Source organism: Carettochelys insculpta, chromosome 7 (genome assembly GCF_033958435.1).
Source record: "Carettochelys insculpta isolate YL-2023 chromosome 7, ASM3395843v1, whole genome shotgun sequence".
In the NCBI taxonomy this organism is placed as follows: Eukaryota; Metazoa; Chordata; order Testudines; family Carettochelyidae; genus Carettochelys; species Carettochelys insculpta.
The window spans coordinates 25,259,332-25,284,949 of NC_134143.1; the positions used below are offsets into that span (position 1 = coordinate 25,259,332).

The 25,618-nt window shown below is 41.0% G+C and overlaps 1 protein-coding gene across 5 annotated transcripts in view; it reads right to left on the minus strand.

The window, feature by feature from the left end:
• The window catches only part of ANK3 (ankyrin 3), a 508,469-nt gene that overhangs the window by 65,854 nt on the left and 416,997 nt on the right, over positions 1 to 25,618 (minus strand). For all 5 annotated transcript variants that reach the window (XM_075000148.1, XM_075000144.1, XM_075000145.1 and 2 more), the window contains 5 exons: positions 19,630 to 19,854; positions 15,245 to 15,399; positions 4,593 to 4,804; positions 1,759 to 1,966; positions 1,048 to 1,144 (listed from right to left, as the gene is read on the minus strand). In XM_075000148.1, coding sequence (XP_074856249.1) covers positions 1,048 to 1,144; positions 1,759 to 1,966; positions 4,593 to 4,804; positions 15,245 to 15,399; positions 19,630 to 19,854 — 897 coding nt within the window. The remainder of the gene's footprint in view (positions 1 to 1,047; positions 1,145 to 1,758; positions 1,967 to 4,592; positions 4,805 to 15,244; positions 15,400 to 19,629; positions 19,855 to 25,618) is intronic.

The following is a 25,618-nucleotide window of genomic DNA, read 5'->3' on the forward strand; positions in this document are numbered from 1 at the left end:
TTTCTCCTGAGAAACTCCCCAGATACAGTATTTACTGTGCCCTAAAGTGGAAAAGAGATGGGGAAAAAAACCCCAGAAACTCTATGGGGACTCTGTGGGGCTCCCCTGAGGTGAACTCCCAGGCAAACTCCTACTGTTGGCTTCTCCTCTGTTTGCTGCTCATTTGGTTTGTGTTTGCTGTCCATTCAAAAGTTCAGAGCAGCTCAGTGATTCGAGAACTTCGCATGTTAATGCTGGAAACTGGCACAGAGGGAGAGAGGTTTTTCTTTCCTTTTTCAGATCATTTGTGTGGGAAATTTACCAGAATACGGTTTATACTATTTCAGAGAAAAAAGGCTGTGCAGAAACATTATTTATTATAAGCTGAGTGATTGCTACATGGTATATGCATAACAGTTTCCAGTTCTTCAGAGTTTAGTAGCTTATAACTTGCAAAACCATTCACCTGTTGGTCACAGTGTTCCAGAATTGATTTCTGTGTGTAGCTAGATGTAGCAACATAATGAGAAATGTACTAAAAATATGAAGGAGTGGTTGCGAGCGCAGCTATGTACTTTGTAAATGTTAGACTAAAAGCCCATATGGCTTTGTATTATAAAGTTAGAGGAACAATATGGGGAACTGTCATTAAAGACTGTTTCACAATGCATACAAAAGAGCAGAGTTAAGATTTCATGTACAGTTTGAATCACGGCATTTCCTACATATGCAATGCTGAGCTGTACAACGTTAATGTCCCATCAAAAGAGCTTTTTTGTTTTTGTAAAGACTATGTACACAGCTCCAACAGTTTGTTAAACACATGAACTACCCCACTAAGCTATTTTTGCTATTAAAAATAGTACAGCAAGTCAGTGGACCAAATCATCAGCTGGTATAAAGAAATACAGTAAACAAAGCTAGTCCAATTTTCACCAGCTAAGAATCTAGCCTACTTTTTATTTAAAAGCCTTAAGAATCATGGAAAGCTGAGGGGGAAAACACCTATTTTTCCTATTTAAAAAAAAACAAATTATTTGGTCTGTTTGGTGTTATGCATTACTATACCTGGCTGAAACGTTGGTTGTGAAAGAAACACAGTCATTTACAAATGTCAGTGGAGTGGTTCCTGTGATATCTTCCCATTGAGCAGGGGAAGTCCCTCCTATGAAAATAAATCACATAGAAATCATACACCCTTTCATTTTAAAAATTAAACATGTACCTTGAATCTTTAAACTTTTTAAACATGGATTGCAAAAGAAAATTCCCACCTTGTGTATCATACATTAACAGAAGAGAGTCTAGTTACTAGTGCTCTCAGACATCTGAATAGGAACATAATACATCCATATCAGAAAATCATTCTAATGCAGTAATGCATCCTGGCCCAACTGAAATTAGTGTCTAGACCCCCACTGCAATCACTAGAATGAGGAGAGCATCCGTAATGGATTGTTACGTACACAGTTGTCAATTGAAAGACTCTTCTTAACAAGCATGTAACAAAATGTTGTAAAATGTTTGTTTCTGTGAAGTGTCGTCTAACATGGATAATGACACAGGGCCAAAGTCAAGGCCAAAAGAATCAGTGGCTGTCTTTCCAATGACTTCCATCGGCTCTACATCAGGCCCTTGAGCATCTAATCCTACAGGTTCCATTTCTTGGAACTATCAATGGGTTTCCTCACTGGGAAGCTACATTTGAAATACATAACAAATGAATACAGATTGATTATTGTTAAAGTAACCGCTGTAAAGAATAGATTCCTGACTCACCTGTAATGCTACATAAAAGTCGAAGGCTAGGTGTGGTGTCACCTTTATATCCATTAGTAACACCTTCTCCTGAAGGGGGTGGCACGGGAATTGTCATTGTTATAGGTTTATGAAATTTTCTTCTTCTTGGTTCCACAGTGACAATGGGACTGAAAGTTGCTTTGTTTCCGAGGATTTTTTTGACAATTTCATCTGGAACTGGTTGAGCCTGTCAACCAGAAGAAAGAATTTCATATCATGCGATAAACATCTGTTTTAGACCAGCAGAATCTTTTTAAAATTAGAACTCCATTCTTTTTATTTTCTGGTTGTCACATTCTTCCTGGGCTGCCATAAATGTTACTCTTCTGGGGAATCTATCTACACAAAGATCATTAATGCACCAAAAAGGCTGTGAGGAAAGCAACACCAGTTCTGGACTACTTCTGCACCAAAATTCCAACAAAAAAGTAGCAGAACTCTCATGAGAAATCTGTTTTTATTCAATTTCAAATCTAATTTCTAGAACAAAGAAGTCTGGATAAGTTTTCAATCTGAACCAAATTGTGTAATTAGATTTGTCACCTGTTCCATTAACCAATGGCACTACATGGTAGTCTGTCAAGACCATAATAAAAATGTTTCCTACAGCACAGGTTCTGAGCAAAACAATCTAAAACTAAGCTTATATTTATGAACCCACCAACTCCACAGGACAAATAATTTTGCTGTGAAAAATTTCAACACCCCACCAACAAATGATACTCAGATATCAGCATGAAAGAAGTTTTTTTATAGACTCCATGCTGTACCTTTGAAAGAACCTTTAAACATCTGTGCATCCCTGGAATCTAGGACCAAGAGCAATATATGAGGGCAGGTGGGTCGAGGAGGCATGTGACCCCCAAATGTCAGGTGTGGGAGGGGCAAGGGCCAGAGCATCTGGGTGGCCCAGGGAGCAGAGGGTAGCCTAGCACCTGCAGCAGGTGTCAGGCCCCCCTCGCACTCACTGGCAGGAGGGAACTGGAGAAATGTAGCTCAGCTCCCTGGCTCCTGCCTACATCACTTGGGGAAGGAGTGGGACTGGCCCCCTTGCACTCATTGATGGGAAGCGGAGCAATGTGTCTGGGAGCCGGGGCAGTGGAGAGCGCTAGGGTCGTGTTGCTCCGCTTCCCCCCACTGCTAATGGTGGGGGATATGTGACCCCTTCTACTGGCGCCAGGCCCCTGCTAGGTCACTAGGCTGTGACGCTCGGGGGAGGATGCTTGGAGGATGGAGTGAGGTTCAGTGGGAGCAGGGGCGGGAAGAGGTGGGGCCTGGAGCATTGTCATGGCCCTACTCTGGGCTAGGCATGGCACAGGGACGTGTCACATAGGGAGGGCAGTCACATGGTCGGTTCCCCCTCCCTCCCGGGACCACGTCCTTTGTCACCAATTACCACTGTGTTTCAGGGTGAAGGGAATTGCCCCAGCTCAATCTAGAAAAGTAGAGGGTTGCTGTTCTACAGCAGACTCTGAGCAGATGCATGAGAGATGCTCTGCAGCCCAGAGAAGCTCTAGTGTTAAATACTTCAACCACTCCCACCCCCACACATATCCCTTTGCTATACAGGCATGAGGGGTGGAAGGCACACTAGCCATATGGTGATCTTAGGCATAGGAACTCACTCTGGGCCCATTATAGTTTCCTTACAACTCACATGTACAGACGGAGCTCCTGGCTGGGGTGGAGAGCTAGATTTAAGATTTAGATTAATGAACTGCAAGCCCACAAGGGACCACTGTCATCTCCTAGTCTGACCTCCTGACTAAGACCAAAGAACTCACCCGAAGTAGTCCCTAAAGCAGCTCAGAGAAACAACCACCCTCGCTTTTAAAATGATCACTGATGGAAAATCCAATACAATTCTTGATAAATTGTTCCAATAGCTAATTACACTCACTTCTAAAAATGTACGCCTTATTTCCCGTTTGTGTCTTCCAGCCAGTGAATCACATTACATCTTTCTCTATTAGATTCAAAAGTCAGTGGTGATCAAATACTTGCTGCCCTGGCAGATGCTTATAGACTATGATCAAGTCATCCCTTAACCTTCTCTTTATTCAGCTAAACAGACTGAACTACCTGAGTCTACCACGATGGGACATGTTTCCGAATCCCTTAATCATTCTCATGGTTCTTCTCCAAAGGCTCACCATCAACATCCTTCTTAAACCACTGACACCAAAACTAGACACAATATTTCAGCAGCAGTTGCATTCATGCCAAACACAAAGCTAAAATAACCTGTCTATTTCTAGCTGAGATTTGTTTATGAGTCCAAGAATCACAATAGCCCTACTGAGCACAGCACTACACTGGAAGCTCGTATTTTCAGTGATTATTCACCAACACCCCCAAATCTTTTCTGAATAGTTGTTTTTATAAAAAAAGTCCCCTATCCTGCAAACATGACCTAGAGTATTTGTTCCTAATTGTATACAAGTACGTGAGCTGTATTAATACGTAGAGAGGTAGGGAGGATGGGTGCTGGTGCTACTGCTGTGGGGCTGCCTGGCTGGTTTTAAGAAGACAGATAAAAAGCACATGGGAGCAACTTCCTTTGCCACAGTGGGTGGCTGAGCAGCTACCAGAATAGATAAAGAAATAGAAGCAGAATGGGTAGCAGCCTCCGCAGGAGTTCAGGAGCCTTGTGTGTAAGCTCAAGCTGAGTCCTTGTGACCACAGGCTTTCCAGCTCTCAGTCACCTATTAAACATAAACTTGTGACACACATTTGAGTTGCACTCCACAGATTAAGAACTGCAGCTCTAGACGTTGCATATTAAAATGACTGTTGCAGATATGGTTTATTACCTGGAGGCCCACTCGAATTCTTTTGGTTAGAGCACCCTCTGGGAAGGATGCTTGGACAAGAGGCACAGTTGTACTGCTCAAAACACCTCCCTCAGGACCAATCTGGTTACTTTCCTGCTTAATTCGTGAAACCACTGCGAAGTACTGAGGAAAATCCTTGGTGATGATTCTGCAGATGCGCTTCTTCTCTAGTTCCTCAGTGCTATCCAGCTCTGTGGGGGAAATACGTTACAATATTCATATTTAATCTAGCTGGAAACACCAACATATCTATTTCTGAGTGCACAGCTTTATTCTGTATTGTGGAAAAGCGGAATTCCACACCAGACTCAAATGTTCAAGAAGGCTTTTTAAAAAAGAGACATTGACAAGTTTTGATTGTTTTACTCTTAGCCTTTGTGTAAATTTGATGTTCTTGATAATGTGGGACTTAATAGCAGTGGATACATTCAATGATACAAGTTGAACCTTTCTAATCCGGAACTCTCTCATCTGGTAACAACCGCAATCCAGCATGATTTTAATTAGCAGGACGACCACTCATCATGGCTGTGGCCAAGTTTCCCATGGTCCCATAAAGTTTGTTTACAGCCGCCAGTTCTGGCTCTCAGTGTCCTGTGCTGTTATTTAGCTCTAATTTACTCCAAATGGCTTGTAAGAGCCCAATAAACAGTGGAAGTGTTGGAAATGTGCTAGACAATATTGACCTCCTGTGGTCTGTCAAATTCTCTCTTCTGGCATCTATCAGGTTCAAGGGTGCTGGATGAGAAAGGTTCAACCTCATTAAACGTCTTCACACAGTTCCACCAGTGCTATTAACTTGTCGCACATTGGCTGATTTGGCTCTCCAATTTTCAGCTTCTCTTTCAAAGAGATGGCCAATGTATGTAGCCACATGAACAAATATGCACGGGGGACCGAGATGAGATCATCAAACTCTTTTTTCACTTGTTGCTGAGGTAAGGGCATAATCAGAGTCTTTCAGGACAGGCCATCAAAACACATGTATTACCCTGGAACCATAGGTGTACCCCAACCTCAAAATACAAAAAGTCACGATCAGATCACAACCTGGTCCAATTTCCAATTGTCTAACTTCCAATTCCTGACCCAACATATCTGGAGTGTGATCACTTATGGAACATGAGACAATAACCACCTCAAATAGTCTCACACTTGTTAAAGCAGCCAAGACGTTCTGAGTGGATTCTAGCATCTGTCATAGACCTCGTGCAACTAGTGAGAAGAGGAGAAACTTCATCAGGTTACGTAGAAACTTCGCAGTGCAATGGAGAGACTGGCAAATTAAAGCTAATCCCAACTTAATCTAAGTCCAACACTCACACTGTTTAACCTAATTTTGGGGAAGGTGGGAAAAGAGGAGGAGAAGGCAATCTTACAAATGAATAATACATTTATGAACTTAGACATAAGAGCAATTTTAATTACATTGTCAGCAGTACACATATATGCCACAGAATGAGTGTGTCTGGGAACTCTCTGGCCAGGCTTCCAATATGCTCTTACACCTTTGTCAGTTTTAAGGCTACTCTGTATTGCTGGAGCCTCATTGCAAAATGAGTTTGGACTATACTATCTGTCATGATTAACTGTATTTATCATGAATCTTCTACCAAGTTACCATCCCTCTGCCCTCCAATCAAAAATCAAATTTCTAAAGAAAAACAAGTTATACATGGTATTTCTGGTTTTTCCCCAAATGTAGAATTTTCACCACAAAATTACTTTGGGCTGAGTGGCAGGACAGAAATTATTCAGCCCTGAACTGGTATAGGGTGCAGTAAGAGCTTTACACCACTGGTAGGAGCCTGTATAGGGTAATTTATAAGGAGACATGTTCCTTTTTTGCACCTCTAAGAGTGATTATAATTCCAAGAATAAATTAAAATCAAATGCTAAAATCGATGCTTTTCCTTTTTAAAGATTTATGCTATTTTCTGGATAAACTAAGCTTTACATTGCTCTAGAGCACGCAAGGCTAACAGGCATAGATATCTTTTGTTGCCACTCTGCCAGCTTCCATAAATGTTGACTCAGATATGACAGCTACAGCCCCCTAATGAAACAGGCTTTCTGTCTGCACTGTCTGAACTAGAAGAGGGTGTGGAGACAATCCAGGCCCTCAGGTTCACATCTGGCAGCTTGTCCTCACTGTTAATCAGAAAACCTCTCATATTAAGAAATTAAACTCAGACTGCGTCTAAACTACAAAACAACTTCGAAGTTAACTTCAAAGTAAGGGGCTACTTTGAAGTAGCCTGCAGAGCATCTACACACACTTCACCTTACTTCAAAATTAACTTTGAAGTAAGGGAGGCTAACTTCAAAGTCCTACTCCATACCCAGGAATGGATTGGTGCCCCACTTCTAAGTTTAACTTTGAAGTAGGGGTCTGTAGACGCTGAAGTAAGTAAGCTTCTAAGTTTAACTTTGAAGTAAGCAACTTTGAAGTTGTTTTTGTAATGTAGACACCGCCTCAGTGCCAAATTCTGGACCAAGACAGAAGAAGAATGTAATTATGCTGACGTGGAAAAATTAATCAAGCAGTTCTATAGCACCTTGAAGAATAACAATTTTATTTATTAGGGCATGAGCTTTCATGGGTAAGACCCACTTCATAAAATTTTTGGAGCAAAAATGAGAATACAGGGAATATATATAGCAAGGAGGGGGAAAGGATACAAGGGAGTGAGGATTCACGAATCATTTTGCTCCAAAATCTGATGAAGTGGGTCTTACCCGCAAAAGCTCATTTAATCCTCAAAGAGGTCACATTTCCTATATTCACCTTGGTGATGAATTTTGTGTGCTATGATCACCAGCATAACAGTGCTATATGTCAAGAAATACTGTTTTTAACTTAATTTAACTAATTTCCTTTTCACTTATGTAATACTTTTCGTCTCAAACACTTTACTAACAAGCAGAGTATTATCCCCATTTTACAGAAAGGATGCGAGGTTAAGTTCTTGGTATGCGACTGCTAGCCACTAGACACAAGTGGCTACTTGACTGGTTGAGTGTGGCTAGTTGACTTGAACAATAATTATATTTTCAGAATAAGGTGGCTAGTTCACTGTTGTGGCTACTTCTTCAAACTGGTTGGACACCATGTGGTTAAGTTATTTTCCTTTAGTCACACACCAAGTCAGTGACAGACTTTGAGTCCCACACTTTTGCATTAAGCATGAGACTAAGTACTACCTCTTATTGCTGGCAATCTTCCTTAAGATATAGGAGTGAGTGAATCTGTGCCCCTTCTTACGTGCAAATGTTCTAAATATACAGCACACATCTACTGCAATTATCTGTCTGCCTTGCTACGGTAAAACCAGACAGGAACAAATAATGTTAACTCAGAGATACATTTTGACATATCCACTTGAAGTGTTCTCTATTTGCCATATGAATCAAAAGCCTGGTCCAAACACAGGTGACCCGTTCCCATCACTTCCCCTCTGGCAAACTGCTTTGCCTTTGCAACGTCTGTTTTTCTACACAGAAATGTTCTAGGATAGGTCATCCGCACTGAAAGCTAGGTCAACCTCTGTCTCCATGTGACAGTCAGGATTATGTTATGCTAATGAGCATAAAGCCATATTTTTTCCAGAGTAGTTGCTTATTGCTCTACTCCCATTTTGACATTGCAGCATTTCACATGTCCCATCGGAGTGCTTTATCTAGTAACAAACACTTCCCTGTGATTAGTAACAGAGACGAAGCCGTGCTAGTCTATACACTATCAAAACAAAAAGCAGTCAAGTAGCACTTTAAAGATTAGCAAAATAGTTTATTAGGTGAGCTTTCGTGGGGAAGTGGGTCTGTCCCACGAAAGCTCACCAAATAAACTATTTTGCTAGTCTTTAAAGTGCTACTTGACTGCTTTCCCTGTGATTAGTGTTTGTTATATAGAATCATAGGGATGGAAGGGACCTCAGGAGGTCATCAAGTCCAGCCCCCTGCTTCAAGCAGGATCAATCCCAACTAAGATATCTGGACTTAGAAATCTCTAGGGATGGAGATTCCACCACCTCTCTAGGCAAAGCATTCCAGTATGCCTGGTGAGAGAGGGAGCGGGGGAATTGCTGGACACATTAGAACTGAGGAAGGACAAGTAGCATTCCTACAGTATTTGAACTTGGGGTACTAACAGCACAAGGCTTCTCAGCCCCAAGATATTTGAGGGAAGGATCAGTCAAATGGTTGATCTCACTCCTGCAGCTGATGGGATTGGGGTGTTTCCTCCCTGTGCAAGTAAAGACGATAGGCCCAGCCTGCAGAGCAAATTTTGAATGCAACGTCACAAGCAAGAGACTGATTTCTTTGCGCTTACGGGCAACCAGGAGCATTACACGTTTTAGTTAAAAACACACACACACACCTGAGTGAGGAAGAAAGTTCTGAAAGTGAGAAAAGGAAGAAGGGAGAAAATGAAGAGAGAAGAAAAAGGAAACTATAGGGGAAGAGGTGAGAGAGTGAAGGTAATAGCCAAGCTCACAAGGAGGAGATGGAAAAGAGAAACAAGACATAAAGCTAGAAAAGGAAAAGGGGATGCAAAACCTCCCAGGAAAATCCCTCCCAGAATCAGGGCTACCACTGAGGCCAGGTCTGCACTAGGCTTAAAAATCAATTTAAGACACACAATTCCAACTATGACAATTGCGTGGCTGGCACTGACATATCATTGATCCATTTTTCTGGCTGTCCTCACAGCAGGTTGATGGGAGAAACTCTTTCACTGACCCTCCCTCACTCCTCACTAGCCATACTAAATTGAACCCCAGAACATCAACCCTGAACCAGTGGATCTTCCGTTAAGTATAATATACCCTGAGGCCCAAATCACCATTCCTAGCATAGAACAGGAGCTCAGATTGCCTGGTCCAGAGTTAGAGAGGTAGCTCATACCTGGACTGTGTCTACACTAGCCCCCTCCTTTCAGAGGGAGCATGCTAATGAGGGATTTCAGAAGATGCTAAAGAGGTGCTGACATGAATATGCAGCACATCATTAGCATAATGGTGGCCATGTGCAATTCAAAAGTGCTGCTTTTAAAATGCATGCTGCCCATGTAGCTGGGGGCCTGTCGAAAGGACCGCCTGATTTCGAAGGCCCCTTCAAATAGAAAGGCCCTCTGAAAGGCCCTCAGCTGCACAAGCGGTATGCATTTAAAAAGAGATACTTTTGAGGCATATTTATGTCAGTGCCTCGTTAGCATCTTCCAAAATCCCTCTTTAACATGCCCCCTCCGAAAGGTGGGGGCTAGTGTAGACACAGCCCTGGTTTTGCACATGTGACTAACAGCATTAGATATTGTGGACTAAATTCGTCCTTGGTTTAACTATCATAAAAATTGAGCTTCCTTTAACTAAAATTAGGACCAGAGAAAAGAAACCCTATTGGGTATTGTTCCCCAGCTTCAAGGTCTTTTTACCTTTTCCAGTTCCTGAATTCCCTACCATTGCCCAATGTCATACCTTAATGGAGATTGTATAGTGAATGGAAAAACAAATACCCATCCATAGAGAGAACAGCTTTCAAGTTTTGTATCTCTGTTTGTCCAATATCGAGTACTACCATACGTGTAGGTTATGCTGGCAATATAGGTAGGTCAAAGACGAGCAAACACTGACCACCCCTCCTAAATGCAATCATTTACAGGTTGTGACCCCCACAAAGTGACTAGTGCCCACAATTTGCTTACAGACACAAAATAATGTATACCAACTTTGTAAGTGCAACAAATCTGGGTACAAATTGCATAAGTAAGAAAGAGCACTTCTGAAAAATAAGGTGATACAACAAACTTTTGCAGAGAAATTAAAAGAAAGTAACACTTTTGGCACAGAGATGAAATCTGACCCATTTCCATAAAGTTTCTTTGACCATACATGAAGCCAAAACCAATGTACTGATTATTATTTAAGGATATGCTTAATACCTCCAAATATATTTACTGGTTCTAAATTACATTGATCCTGGTAGCTATGCTCTCCAGTAGATGGTGCTATTTCTAATAAATAATTTAGCTCATTTCTATTTACTGAATTAGCAATGCTGAAGTAACGATGGAAAAATTCTATCAATGCTAATTAGGTTAACAGACAAAAAAAGAAAGATAAATAGACCACATGACTAATAGAACAAATGAATAATTCCAAACAATGCCCATCTTATGAGATAGTTGCAAAACCTCTTTGCAAAGACAAACTGACCTTGCGGAAGTGAGAGACCACTTCACTGATACTAATTTTCTTTATCATTTACTTTCTATTTGTGATTAGCAATGGGATCAAGCCTGTGAGTTCACACCTGGATCTAAATATCCTCCAAGGGATGAGGTGTTGAGATTCAGAGCTTTGTTTCAGAAACATCTGTAATTCGGAGGTGTATTTTAATTATTAACTAGTGAATCCTAAAAAAAATTGAAAACACAATTTTCGTGCTACTTGCTGGAAAAGCTTTTCTATCAGAGATGAGGGATCACTTACCTGTAGCAAGAGCCAGATTTAACCTCTGAATGGAGAAGAATTAAGGAAGAACAAACAAAACAGCAAAAATAAATCAAGGGTCTTTGGGAGTGTCTTTGGTAATTTTCTTCTTTTATCTCAAAACTGAGTACCTGAATTTTTAAATTAAATACATCTTTTCTATGACTTGGGATTTGAAGTGAAAAGATCTTCACTCCAAAGCAGTAAGACTGCATTCATTGTACTCTCTCTCTGAAGCACCATGCATACATGTATTACCTTGTAGTGGCTGGAGCACAGAAAGGGCTTGAGTTTTCTTTGAGTGCCAGCCCAGCCAGAGGCAGGGGGGAAAGGCAGGAGCCTGCCAGCCAGGCTTTGGGTGAGCTGAATGATCCAGTAAGGGGCTGGTTCTTCACACAGTGTTAGGAGCAAGATGCAACATGCTATAGGTTGGGGGGAAATGGAGGAGCAGTAGGGCTGAGGGGGTGAAGGGGCAGAGCAGGGAGAGGACAGCCAGAGGGGGAGCAGAGAGGACGTGTAACTGTCCACCCCTTGCCCACACCCTCCAGTCACTGCAGCCAGCAGCTGGGGGCGGAGGGAGGTTTGACTGGAGGAGCTGGGATACAGCAGGGACTGCACCGACTGACCAGCATGGGGAGCAGTTCACTCCACATGCAGCAGTTTTGCCTGACCACCAGCCTTGCACACTCATCCCTCTTTTCAACTCCTGGACGACAAACCGCCCCAACCTTGCCGCTGGACAGGCGGCTGGCAATCAAGGATCCAGCCAGCAGTAGGGCCCACTAGTACTGGTTTGAGGCAAGAAACACAAAATAGGAAACAATTTGCCCACTTTATTTTTTTAAAAAGCAGCACACCTACAGGAGGTCTTAAATATTAGACTGTCCCGTCTAAAACTGGACATCTGGTCACCCCACACCACATGGCTTTTTTGCTGCTGTTCATTTTGAAATATTTTTGAACCTTGTTCACTTTCACAGCCCGAACTCATTTAGCTATGCCTGATACCTAGTGTCCTGGAACTAGTCAAAAGGTGCATCTCCCTTATATCCAAATATCCAGGAAACCAAACCAAAATATCATATTTTTCTCCTTAATTTTTGCTTTGTTTTTTCTCAACAAAGAAAAGCCTTTATTGAAGCAGAGTTTTCATATAGATCACATTTGCTGTTGCCCTCTACAGTCTGGTCATTTATGAGTGGCTTTAAGCTTTTCCCTAACTACATCTATGCCATATCAGACTGTGACTTTCTGCAAAAATTTTCAAGACAAAAACTATACCCCAAATCAGGGGATACCATTCATGTTCAGATATGCTAACTTGTAGCAGTGGGATATCAGCAAGAGATACATATTATAAAAAGTATACTTTGAAACCTCACTACGCCCCAGGACATACCTGAAAATTAAAATTTAAGAAGCTTCTTCCTAAGGGAAAATTGAGATTACTCTTTAACAGCCAAATTTAGTTGCTGTCTTTCACAGTTAGAGGCTACGTCTACACTTCCATTCCTCTTTCAAAAGAGGAAGGCAAATGAGGAAAATCAAAAATGCACTGACGAGACACTGGTTTACATATCTTATGCTTCATTTGCATTATCTCTTTTTGGAAGTGATTCGTTCAAAAGAAAAAATGCAGTGTAGACAGGGCTCTTTTGAAAATAAACCCCACCTTTGAAAGAACTCTTCTTTCTATTGTGTTTCACAAAGAAGGGTTCTTTCGAAGATGGGGTTTATTTTTGAAAGAGCCCCACCTACACTACTTTTTTTCTTTCGAAAGAATCGTTTCTGAAAAGAGATTACGCAAATGAAGCATAAGATATGCAAATCAGTGCCTCATTTGCATACCTCTTTCAAAAGAGGAATGCAAGTGTAGACATCGATGGAGACAATAGCATTCCCAATGCCCAAAAGGTCAACAAAGTTTATGGTTTTTTGGTGTCTTATAAGCATATTTAAAAGTGAAGTGTAAGAAAAGAAACTGCATTGAAAACCTTTCCCATTTCTATCACCATGGAGCCAATCTCTGCTCCTTCCACAAAATCCTGAATGCAGGCAAATTTTAACTTATTTATTTTAGATGCTTTTAAGATAACAATAACCCAAATCAGGTGATTCTTGTATTTACTCTTCAATAACTCAGTAAAACCTCCGTAGCAACTGTTTCAGAATAATCTGAAGAGAATCCTGGACACGTGGACACATAATTGTTTGGGAAGTCTGATGGATGCACTTGGTGTCATGCAGAGCATTATTAAGGCAGTATATCTGAGTACAGAAAAGTAACAATCTTCTTTTCCTAACACAATGCACATTTTGAAACTATTTATGGGGAAATAAAAATAAAGTGCAGCAGTATCTCATGAACCACTGAACTTCAGACATTTCATTTTTATGTAGCCATGGGTGAATAATTAGTAGTAAATAAATAAATAGTTTTTCTGTTAAAATTATCCACCTATCAGTTTAACATATTCACTAACTTTTCCCTAGTCAGAATTTATTTGCTGATGTCTGTAATCCCTGGGCCATAGATTAGGTGTGCGGAGTTCCTTGAAAGTACTCAAGTCTGGAAAGCAGGGAGAGAAGCTGAGTAATGATATCCTCCTACAGGAACCAGCCCAGCTCACAGGTTAACCTCAGGTAACCCACTCATCGTCGAAAGGACTCCGGTAACTTTGAAATCCCCTTTTTCCTATCAGCAGATAGCAGATAGGAATAAGCTGATTTCGATGTCAGTGGGGTCCTTTCTAAAAGGACTCCCATATGGACGAGCCGCGCGGCAGCGAAACATGGCAATTTTGAAGAGCCGTGGCCGGCGGCATGCTAATGAGGTGCTGAATATGCATTTCAGTGCCTCATTAGTAATCTTCGAAGCAGCCATTTGCATGGCCATTTCAAAGATTTGTGCTAATGTAGACATGGCCGATGGGAGTTGGTTGATGTCTGCTCGAGGTTGCAGACATTTGAAACAACTGTTCTGTGGGATGTGAACTGCTGCATTTATTTCAATGCGTCAACTCTGCTAGCTGCTTGACAAGAGGCCACCTCCCTCCTCCTCAGCTGGAAACAACAGCAAAATGTCCAGTTGCATGCTCTTTCTGTGGCTAGTGGGTCCCCACTGTAACCACTCTATCACGAAGTATGGGTTAGCAAAGGGACCCTCAGAGTCCTCTGCTGAATCAGGAGTAGGGACCAGTTTTCTCACCCAAAGGAACAACTATAGGCCATTTCCAGATTGAGAGAGAGCAGCGTCTTGATGGAGCAGCGGGACCCGTCTTTCTACAGAGGTGCAGTGATGCTCACAAGATAATCTGTGTTGGTGCCTCTTGCCAATGCCATACCAAGAGCACCGCTATATTTACCGGAAGATCGATTTGTTCAGGGTCGATCTTCAAGCATTTGATTTACCATGCCTAGTGGGGACGTACTAAATTGAACCATTCAGGTTTTACCATTGACCCTGACATGCCTCACTTTCATGAGGAGTAAGGGAGGTCAATGGGAGAAACTCCCCCATTGATCTCGCGCTGTGGGGACAGCCAGGAAACAAAACAAAAAAAAATCGATCTAAGATATGTAGACTCCAGCTACGCAATTCCCATAGCTGGAGTTGCATATCTTAAATTGACTTTTCAACATAGTGTAAACCTGAACCCAAGTAAAACTGAGGCCATGGACACAGGAGAGGGGCCACAGCCAGGGGCAGCACCAAGTACATATCCTCTGGGGGTATGACTATGCCCTGATTGTCTTAATCTGACTCTTCCTAATAATGGGACTATTCCTCAGTAGAGTCACTACATTCTTCTGAAATGACACGTTTCAGGTAAACACACTATTTTAAAGTCACAAGGAAGCATGTAAACCCAGACTAACTGCAAAGAAAAGCTTGTTGTTCTGCACTGGGAGGAACTGGGGTGGATGTGTTGGGGTGTGAATGAGAGACTGAGTTAAAGCCTATGCTGCATAATTCCTCCCTATGCTCATTTCATTGCTTATTTTGTAATTGCCAATATTCTCCAGAAGTCAAGCAGCAGAGATAACATTTTATATTAATCCTGCTTTGTGCTTGTTGACATGAACCTCGAACAAACATCAGAACTTAACCCAGTGAAATCTTTGATGAACTATGTTTACCTTCATCCATGCCATTGAGAAGTTCATTTAAGTCTTCATGTCTGCTGTCATACTGGTGTTCCTTCCACGTTTCACCATTTTCACTGCGAAGGACAATCAGTTCTCTTTCTTTTCCGTGCATTGATCCAAAATGTGGGATTTCCACTATGACAGGGCTAGACAAAAAGAAATCCATATTACTTTTAATCACACGTATTTTCCCCACTGATTCTGATTTTACTGTAGACATTAAATTCTTAATAAAACTATGATCATTTGACAATAATAAGCATCATTATGGTAAAAAATGATTTTAAAATTGCCAAAGCTGCAGAATCCTTTGCTATAGACCATAAATTATTATTAATGTGTAGCTTATTAATCAGATCACATACCATTGTGAACATAAGCAAGGATTTCAAAACTCAGAGAGTAGCTAGATTAGTCCATTTTAGGAAAAAACCAAGAAATCTCGTGGCACCTTAAAGATTAACCAATTTATTTGGGCATAAGCTTTTGTAGACTGGAGTCCATTTCATGAGATACATACATTGTCAGATGGTTTCAAAACATTAGTTTATATGACAAAAATGGACAGAAACTAAGGTGAAAATGGTCTTCCCTGCTTATTTTCTGACATATTTCCTGCACAACCTGGTCTCCAGATATACACACACAACTCCATGGATTTTAGTGGAGATGAGTGTTGTCAGAACAAAAAAAAAAAAAAAAAAAAACCACAAAAGCAATACATACAGCAAAAAACAAAATGAAGTAATTTAATCAGGTATCCTAACAAGGAAGAAGTAACACTGCATCTAGTTTTAATAACAGAAAATATATACTATCGGTGTATGATATCAAAAATGCGTCAGACGCTCGCAGCACACCTGCGAGTTGTTCAGGGAACACCAGTGTTCCGTGGAACATAGTTTAAAGAACACTGTTTTAAGGGACACATTCAGGCTGAACCACAATTCTGCTGTCCTGGTATACACATAAACTACATCTACATGAGAAGGTTTTGTCAACAAAACCCGCGGACTGTCTACACACAAAATGCATTTTGTTGACAATCTGTCAACAAAACTCAGCACTTTTGCCGACAGCATTCTGCCTCTCTGTGATGAGGAAGAATGCCTTTGTTGACAGTTTCTGTTGACAAAAAAGCCATGTAGACACTCAGGGAGGTCCTCTGTTGACAGACCAGACTTACGGTTCACCAGCCAGCCTTGTTTTCTGAGCTTCCAGTTGGCCATTCTGTCAAGAGAGCAGATGGGCAGTCTGGCTGCTCTCTGTCAACAGAGTGGATTACTATTTCAATCCACTTGTGCGTGGACATGATCTGTTGGCAGAAGTTTTGCCGAAGATCTCTTCTGATAGTAAATTCTGTTGACAGAACGCTCTAGCGTAGCCATAGCCGTATAGATGCCATTGACTGAGATGGAAATTGTGTGTCTACATGGGCTACATGTTTTGACCTAGTCATTAAAACAAAAAATGACAAAATAACCTCATAGTCATGAAAGTACTAAAACCTGAAAATTAAAAAAAAATCCAATTTGTTTTTCCACCAACTGATTAGTCCTCTTTGTTCACTCAGCTTAGTGATACTAGATGGGTTGTTTCTAGTTTGTTACATTCTGATTCTCATGCACTAGCCCACAATGATCTGTTATATTCTGAGACTAGGTCTACACTTTCCTTGAAGGTTGATGGCTGCTGTACAATTCTTGGTTCGCCAACTGCGTGCCAAAAATCGACTTTGCAGACATCTACTTCTGTGCTTGTCTTCACAACAGAAGGACGACGGGAGCACTCCTTCCATTGACCTTCCTTAATCCTTGTGGCTTGAGAGGAGTTCCCGGGCTGACATTGTATAGTAAATGTAGATGTAGCCTAACTGTCATGCACTTGCCCAAAGCTGCAATGTTGATGCTGCAGAACTACAAGAGATTCCTTAAATTCTTCAAAATGGCTTTCTTTGGGTTAAATAATATGAAAAATATATTGATGGTATTAGCTTTTTTTTTTAAACTTTATACCTAAATTCTCTGAGAAGGACTTGAAGTATGTAATTAAATGGTTGCTGTAATCAACAGAAACTGCTATATATGTGCCAGTCCTTAACAAGATAGACATTTTAGCCAAATGCTTGACAAATGGGATAAACACTTTAAAATTTGTTAAAATAAACTAATTTCAATTATACAAAAGGTGAACCACTATGGATTATGCAGCTTTGAGACATTTAAATAGACAGTATCATTATTTTCCTACAGAGATTGTAAAGGATTTCACCATCTTTTAATAATGCCATTAAAAGTAACATTAGGAGGAGGGGGAAAAAAAGTACTTGGCATTACATAGCACTCTACATGCTCAAGTGCAGTACAAACATTAACCAATCAATTAAAAATCTAACTATGGAAATCGCAGACATAGCTGATACTAAAAAGATAGCTTTTAGTCCCTCTCTTTACATTAAATATCAAGGGAGTAATAATTATACTACAGCAATTTTAATAAAAATAGTAAAAAGGCAGATTATTTAATATGTTTTTAGAAGCTTGAAAAATACCTAAAGACTCTTATTCTGATCGTACTCCTTTGACTGGTGATAGAAATGCAGAGGGTTTATCCCACCACCTACAGTAGGTGAATGCTAAAAATTCAATTATATTGTTTCTTCAGATATTTATTTTCCTAAGATACCATATACACAGGCTTCTCAAGTTAAAAAGAACTAATGAACTTTTTTTAGTACAATCTTTGCAGCTTAATAGATCAGATACTGTCTCTGTAAATTTTTTAGGAACCATTAAATTTTGTGTATGAAGTTTAACAAGAATACTCAGCGAGAAGGTATTACACAGGTATTGAACACTGGATACTAAGTAGTATTTCAAAAACATAACAATAAATTTCACAGTAATGTTCAAATGAAAACAATGAGGATATTGCCTAGCATTTTTTTAGAATAAATATTGCACCTCTTTGGACTCTTATACTTTCTTCCCCAAAATTCAGCAAAATTCGTCTTTATTTCTTCAACCTGAGGTTATCGTTTTTCCAGCCTTATTAAATGAAATCATTTATTTAATTATACTTTTCTGAACATGCTCATATTTTAAAATGGGTACAACATATGCATCCACATTGGACAGAATTATTCCTGAAACACATTGACTCAAACCCTGTAAATACCTTCTCTACCACAAGGTTGAAATTAAAGGGCTGTCACTGTGTATTAAAATGCATTTGATGCAGCTGAAACAGTTCAGGTTTTAAAAAAATTACAAAACACAAAAAAAAGTTATGAAAGCAGAAGCTTGCAGTGAATTTCACATGCCTAAAGCACAAGAAAGGTACAACAGCAGAGCTATAATAAATCAAGCCACTATGATTTTCTTTCAGTGACAAATCACCTGAAAGCTTTAGAAACTAGAAAAAAAGAATTATGGGAATGACAAAAAATTGGAAATGAAACCAAAACAAAATAAAGGAAAAAAAACTGTAGACATTCTGTATTTTTTCTATAAGCATCCTACCCAATAAATTTTGTTCCTTGAGGCCCAAGCTGCAGGATTCGGCTAACCATGCTCTCACCCTCATTTAGAGGGGGAGGATTGGTAGGAAGATGCAGTTTACTGAATAACATCCATGCAGCAGGAAGAGAAACAAGAAGGGGAAATTAAGAACAAACTGTCATTCACGACAGAACCGGCATTTTCACCAGGGTGCCACTTATGGTAATGAACAAAATTTATAATTAAAAAAAAATAAAATAAAGACCACATCATAGTGGATTGTTTCCCCTAATTTTAGCTTTGAAAAATGTCAGGTACTGGCATTTTCACAAAATTATGCTCTATACTGAGGTCTCTGGAATCATGTACAGTGGTCTATTCGCACTGGATGTAGGCATGCAGATCCCTCTACTGTTGGAGGGGGATATGCACACAGGCTGAGTAGAGAACACTGTTCTATGTTTGGACATTCATTCATAATCGTAGTGAACCTTCTTGAGAAAGTCACTGGGACTTGGTATTCAGAATTCTACTCTGTCACACGGAATGAGAGCTAAATTTGGTCCTTGGCTTCCTATGCATGACTCTGACTGACTTCAGAGGGAGTTAAGCATGAGTAGCCGAGAACAGAATTTGGCCTTCACAGCTTTATTTACTTTTCCACAGCCTGCAGTCTTTAAACTGGCAACACTCACTTCAGAGATTTTTTTTTCTGGGTATGAATGTCAGAATTGAGTCTGTGTACAGCACAAGAAACACAGGCTTACCTTAAATGTTCAGTTAAGTAGTTTCAATATTTAACTACTTAGACCCACAAGATGAAGGAAACGAAAGATGCAATACGCATTTAACAGTGGGATTCATAGAACTACTCACCCTAAAAACTGTGCACCTGCTGGCCCCATTTCTACCAGTCTACTGGCTAATCCTTCTCCTTCAACCATTGGTGGTGGGCTGGCCAGCTTATGCCTCTTTACCAAACGGCAGGTGATGCGGGTGGGTGCTGTACATTTGCGTGGTGGAATAATAATTCTCATTCCGTGATGACGACTACCCCTCATTGAGCCCCCACGTGCATCAACCATAAAACTAACCAGAAAACTGTAGAGAAAGGGAGAACATGTCATTAAAATGGTCGCAAATCAAACAAGGAAAATGTTGTGTAAAGCAGGACAAGTCTAATAAAATAAAAGTTATAATGAAAACATCAGCTAGCACTATCGTTAAGAATAGATGCCCCCTAGCCCATGAACATTAGTAGGATTCTTTAGTTTTATATAATTAAATGACAATCAACTAAACACAGAAATTTCTAATAGTCTAGCAGCATACCAATGGTAGATTGAAGTACTACAGAATATTTAGGCAGAAGCCTAGGATTAGGATACACATACAGCTACTTAAATTATTAGTACATTTTTAGTACATAAAAATGGCTCTTTATTAATAAATGTATAATTCAAAATAGTGAGTCCCACATGCACAAGAGAACCAGTCACTATAAGGTAAGGAGAGCAGAAAGCTATGTTTTTATAATTGGATCTCAGGCTTACAAAAACTTTTAGATAAACCCTAAAGCACACTTTCCTACTTTGTAGTGTGAACAATGGCACTGTGAATGTGATGAGCAAGGTTATTAAATGGTTCTGGTGAACATGCATGAACCAGAGCATTGCACACAGTTTTCTATAGATTTAACCGACTCTAAAATCAGTTATGCCACCACTCTTCATATTGACATGGATCTCTTTTATACACACGTTCTGCTTCAGGGAATATTGTGCTCTATACTTCTAAACCCCCTAGTCTTTTGTATTCTTTTTCCAGGTTACAGTCACTTTCTAAATAATTAAAAGGAAATCAGCTATGTATATCAGAAACTGCAATATAAAAAAATTACACCTGTTAAAATGGTGGATGTGAAAAGAAAACTTATTTTAACATTAAACACAAACTCTAAGGGTATTATTTATTATATCATTTGATAAAATATTAAGCAGATTAATCCTAAACCTCAAAGTGTCCTTGACACAAATGACAAAAACAAATAAAGAGATGCCAGTCCCAGAGCAGACAGCAGAGACTGTCCTACTAACCTCCATGAGGAGGTTTTTCAAAGTCAGCTAATAGATTTTATTTTTACTATTGTTTTTCAGGACTCCAGTTATTATTTTATTTGTAAGCACCCTATATTTGTAAATAAATAATAATAGGCCACCCAAATTAAATTAGAAACTAATAGAAACTGGGAGTCCAAACCGCTTCCGTGGTTCTGCAATACCATTTCACTTTTCCCTACCACAAGTGTTTAAATCCAATGCAATTTCTTGATTGCTACTCTATCTTAAATAGATTTTGCAGCACTGGAGCCACATCTCTGGTATGTGGTTTATAAATTAACTCTCCAGATAAATAACATTTTGTTTCCCTATGTGTGATGTGAAAGTAGTAGCTCTCCACTCCATTTTAGATTCCAGCTTTCTCCATGCTGTTGCCAATACTTCCTGCACTTCAGGATTAAACCATAAAACAATTAACAGATGAATCTATTCACCTTTATAATTCTGGCAGTTTAGCTTTTTTCTCGTAAAAACAAGAACTGCCCGTTTATTTCATAGACAGGCAAGAGCACTTTAAAGACAAGCAGCCAGTGGTTCATTAGAAAAAGCCATACGTAGCACTAGCAACTAGAGATGACAGCTTGTGTACGATATTCCTAATATTTTGGAAATAGTAGTAATAGCTAAACTGTACAGCCCAATACTGAAAATATTCCATACTCAGAATTCCTAATGATTCCAATGGGAAGAGTCTGCAAAAATTAGGTGGCCCTTTTATTCTTTGCTTTGCAGCATAAAAGCTGATGGGCAAGGAAGAAACATGTGGGCTGTGTCTACACGTGCCAAAAACTTCGAAATGGCCAGGCAAATGGCCATTTTGAAGTTTACTAATGAAGCACTGAAATACATATTTAGCGCCTCATTAGCATGCGGACAGCCGCAGTACTTCGAAATTGAAGCGGCTCACCCCCGCGCGGCTCATCCAGACGGGGCTCCTTTTCAAAAGGACCACGGCTACTTCCACATCCCCTTATTCCTATGAGCAGATGGGAATAAGGGGATTTGAAGTAGCCAGGGGCCTTTCGAAAAGGAGCCCCATCTGGATGAGCCACGCGGCGGCAAGCCGTGTCAATTTCAAAGTGCCGCAGCCATCTGCATGCTAATGAGGCGCTGAATATGTATTTCAGCTTCATTAGTAAACTTCGAAATGGCCAAGTTTTTGGCTAGTGTAGACGTAGCCATGGAGTAGAAAAACGAAAGTGACATGTTGTGTAGGTGAACCAATTCCCTTGTCTTCTTCAGGCTGAAGAAAAAGGGATTAGACAGCATGGGAAGATGAGGAACTTTCCATGGGTTCCCACTAAAATCGTACTTAGTGCTTGAGTACTTAAATACAGCAGGAAGATGAGGAATACTGATTTGCCTTATTTTACTTGATCTTCTTATAAGCAGATATTGGCTCCAACCTCCATATCAGATCAGAACCACATAACTAGGTAGGACTTACAAGTGAGCCCATCCCAACATACTGCAAGAGCAGTCAACTTTTGTTTACATGAAAAGGAGGTAAATATACCTGAGAGGGGGAAAATAGTTGATCAAACATTTTCTGTAAGTTTTAGATCTGCAACATCAATAAAAAGTGCTTCAGAAATTTAAATTACCTGATGGGTAAGTTGTGATGGGATTTAATATTGTCAAATTAAGTTTGCATCCTTGGATGAAAACTCTCTTTATACTAAATTTGCATACAAATGCCACCTCACTGGTCCAGCATGGTTGGGACCTGAGGGATCCTGAACAACAGAATTTGCTGGACAAGGGTAGGTCTGCCACCAGACCTGGCCTGGGTTTGTCATGGGGCTCTTGCCCTGGCCTAGCACACCCTGGAGCTAACATGGGGTTCCAGCTCCTGTGCTGCTGTGGGGCCAATCCAGTCCAGTCCCCACAGGCACTGGCTCCAGCTGGCCTGCTGGATACTGGCTCACAGAAGCTGGTCTGGCTGCAGCTTCAGGACTCTCTGGTTCTGGAATATCCATGGTCCTGCAGGACCACAGATGTTGCCAGATGAGAGTCCCTGATTTGAGAGGTGCAACGTGTACTTAAAGTCATTAAGATACATTTAAACAATTCACTTTTTAATCAATTTTCATTTGGGATTCCAATATATAATTATAACAAACACATTTTATATTTAGATCCCATACTGTTTAACAACAGTATTTCTTTGCCTGTTTTTGACAGTCTCAATTAATTAATGAAAAATGACAATTAAATTACACCTTTGGCTCCATGAGATAATTCTTTATCTATTGGCTGTAAGCTTATTTGACTTTGGCCGTGTCTACATTAGCCCCAAACTTCAAAATGGCCACGCAAATGGCCATTTTGAAGTTTACTAATGAAGCGCTGAAATGCATATTCAGCGCTCCATTAGCATGCGGGCGGCTGCGGCATTCGAAATTGATGCGCCTCGCTGCCGTGAGGCTCGTCCCGACGGGGCCCCTTTCAAAAGGACCCTGCCTACTTCAAAGTCCCTGTGTGCTGCTGGGAATAAGGGGACTTCGAAGCAGGTGGGGTCCTTTTGAAAAGGAGCCCCGTCGGGACGAGCCACGTGGCGGCGAGGCGCATCAATTTCGAAGTGCCGCAGCCGCCCGCATGTTAATGAAGCACTGAATATGCATTTCAGTGCTTCATTAGTAAACTTCAAAATGGCCATTTGTGTGGCCATTTCAAAGTCTGGGGCTAGTGTAGACATAGCCTTTGTGACTTATTTTGACTTTGTGTGATTGAAGTCAATAGTAAAATACTACGTGTGGTAACATAAGGCACTAACCAACAAGCTGTGAAGATGCTAGAAGCTTTGCTTATCACTTTCCCTTGGCAATAGAGCATTTGTGTCCTTTCCAGCTATGATTTATCTTAAACATCCTATGTACTGGCATACCAGTTTATGTTGCCCTTGCTCTTCCACTGCTTTACCTGGTAAGGTAGACAGTTAACTCTGATATCACTAGGATTTCACAGAGTGCACTCAGGGAAATGTGGATGGCAAGACCTCACAAGTCTAGAGGGCAGTAAGCCAGCCACTGACAGCTATGAAAGGGTTTCAGGGAATACAGGCATTAACATTGACAAAACAAAGTAAAATATTAAGGCAAGGGCATAAAAACCTTGGTTACAAAGAGGGAAATATTAAGCAGATGGCTTTACAGTTTTGCTTTGTCTGTCTTTTTAGGTTTCCCTGATTTTTGCCAGCTAAAAATATGTGGCTAATTCAGATTAAATATATGTACACAGGAAAAATAGGCAGCCAAGAGGAACACAATTGTTGTGACTGTTCATGCACAGCCTGAGAGGGTATGGAGATACACATCTCATGTAACTGGAAGGGGATGTGGAAGGTCACCGAGTCCAGACCCCTGCCCTTTTGGCAGGACCAAGCACCAGCCCTTTTTATTTAAATCATCTATTTGCACTAGACCCTTAAATGGCACTCCCCTCAAGGACTGAACTCACAACCCTGGGTTTAGCTGGTCAATACTCAAACCACTGAGCTATAGGGTACACTATCAAGGGTGGCATGTTTGTAGAAATGTTGGTGGTACCCAGAATCCCTAAAGCCAGTACCCCTACCCCCTTACAATTCTTCCCCTTCTCAACTGCCTATGGCTCTGAGAGAAAGTTTGGGTATTGGCTTCAGGCTCTGGGCTGGAACAAGGGATTGGCGGGGTGCGGGAGGAAGGGGTGTATCTCTGGGAGGGAGTTTGGGTATAGAAGAAAGTCTGGGTAGAGGCTCTGGCCAAAGGTAGGTGTCCTAAGTGCAGGTCCTGGAAAGGTGTTTCGGAGCTGGCTGGGGTAGGGATCAGAGGAGAGGATGCAGGCTCTGGAGTGAGTGGGGTGCAGAATGGGGTGTGTGGGGAGTGGATGGGGAGCGCATTTAACTGGGGATATTCCCCCCAACAGCAATGGCTCTTAGAAGGTGGGGGTTTCTAGGTGTTCCTTCTCCCCACAGGCTCCCTGCTGCCTTGTGCTCCCCTCTGCCCTGCAAGCCGCCTCCACTGGCAGCATAGCAGGGTTAGAGCGCCTTCCAGCCAATCACTCTCCATGGCTTCAGGCACATGTGTTCGAGGGGGAGGGCAGATGTCTGCGTAAGTGCTCCAGCTGCTGTAGCAGCACAGAGGCAACGACACATGTGCCAGGGGCCGCAGGGAATGATTGTCAGAAGTCGCTCTAACCCCACTGCACTGCTAGTGGTGGCCACAGTGCCCCTACAAACGTTTTAAATCACCCAGAGGTGGCAGGCCGGGCTAGGTGATGCAGGGAAAGGCACTGGCAGGCTGTGAGTTTTAGTGGAACCCAGCCCCAGGCTAGGAACATTCCTGGAGCTGGAGCACCACTGGCTCACATAACTCGCCCCTGTGCACGCTGATTACTCGGCTGAGGGAGGCGCTGAAGGGCCTGGAGTAGGGGGCAGGGGAATTTGTCTCTGACTTTTTGCAAGGGGGAGCTGCTTCACATTTCATGTAGGTTGCTCCTAGCAAGTTGCACCACAGACTGGTTGTAGATACTTAACCATTTTAAACTAATTCTCAGTGAGTATAACAAAAATATTCATGTAATCAAACAAACCTATACAAAAGAAAGATTAAGGGAATGTTACTCAAAATGTTAATAGTGCCTTCGTGGCAAACCCAAGCAAGATCAAAAAAAAGCTCAAGCTATAAGCAGTTAGCAAATACTCTGCCTAAATAGTCCAATCTTTACACATTGGCAACTACATGAAAAATGTATTTATTGCCAAT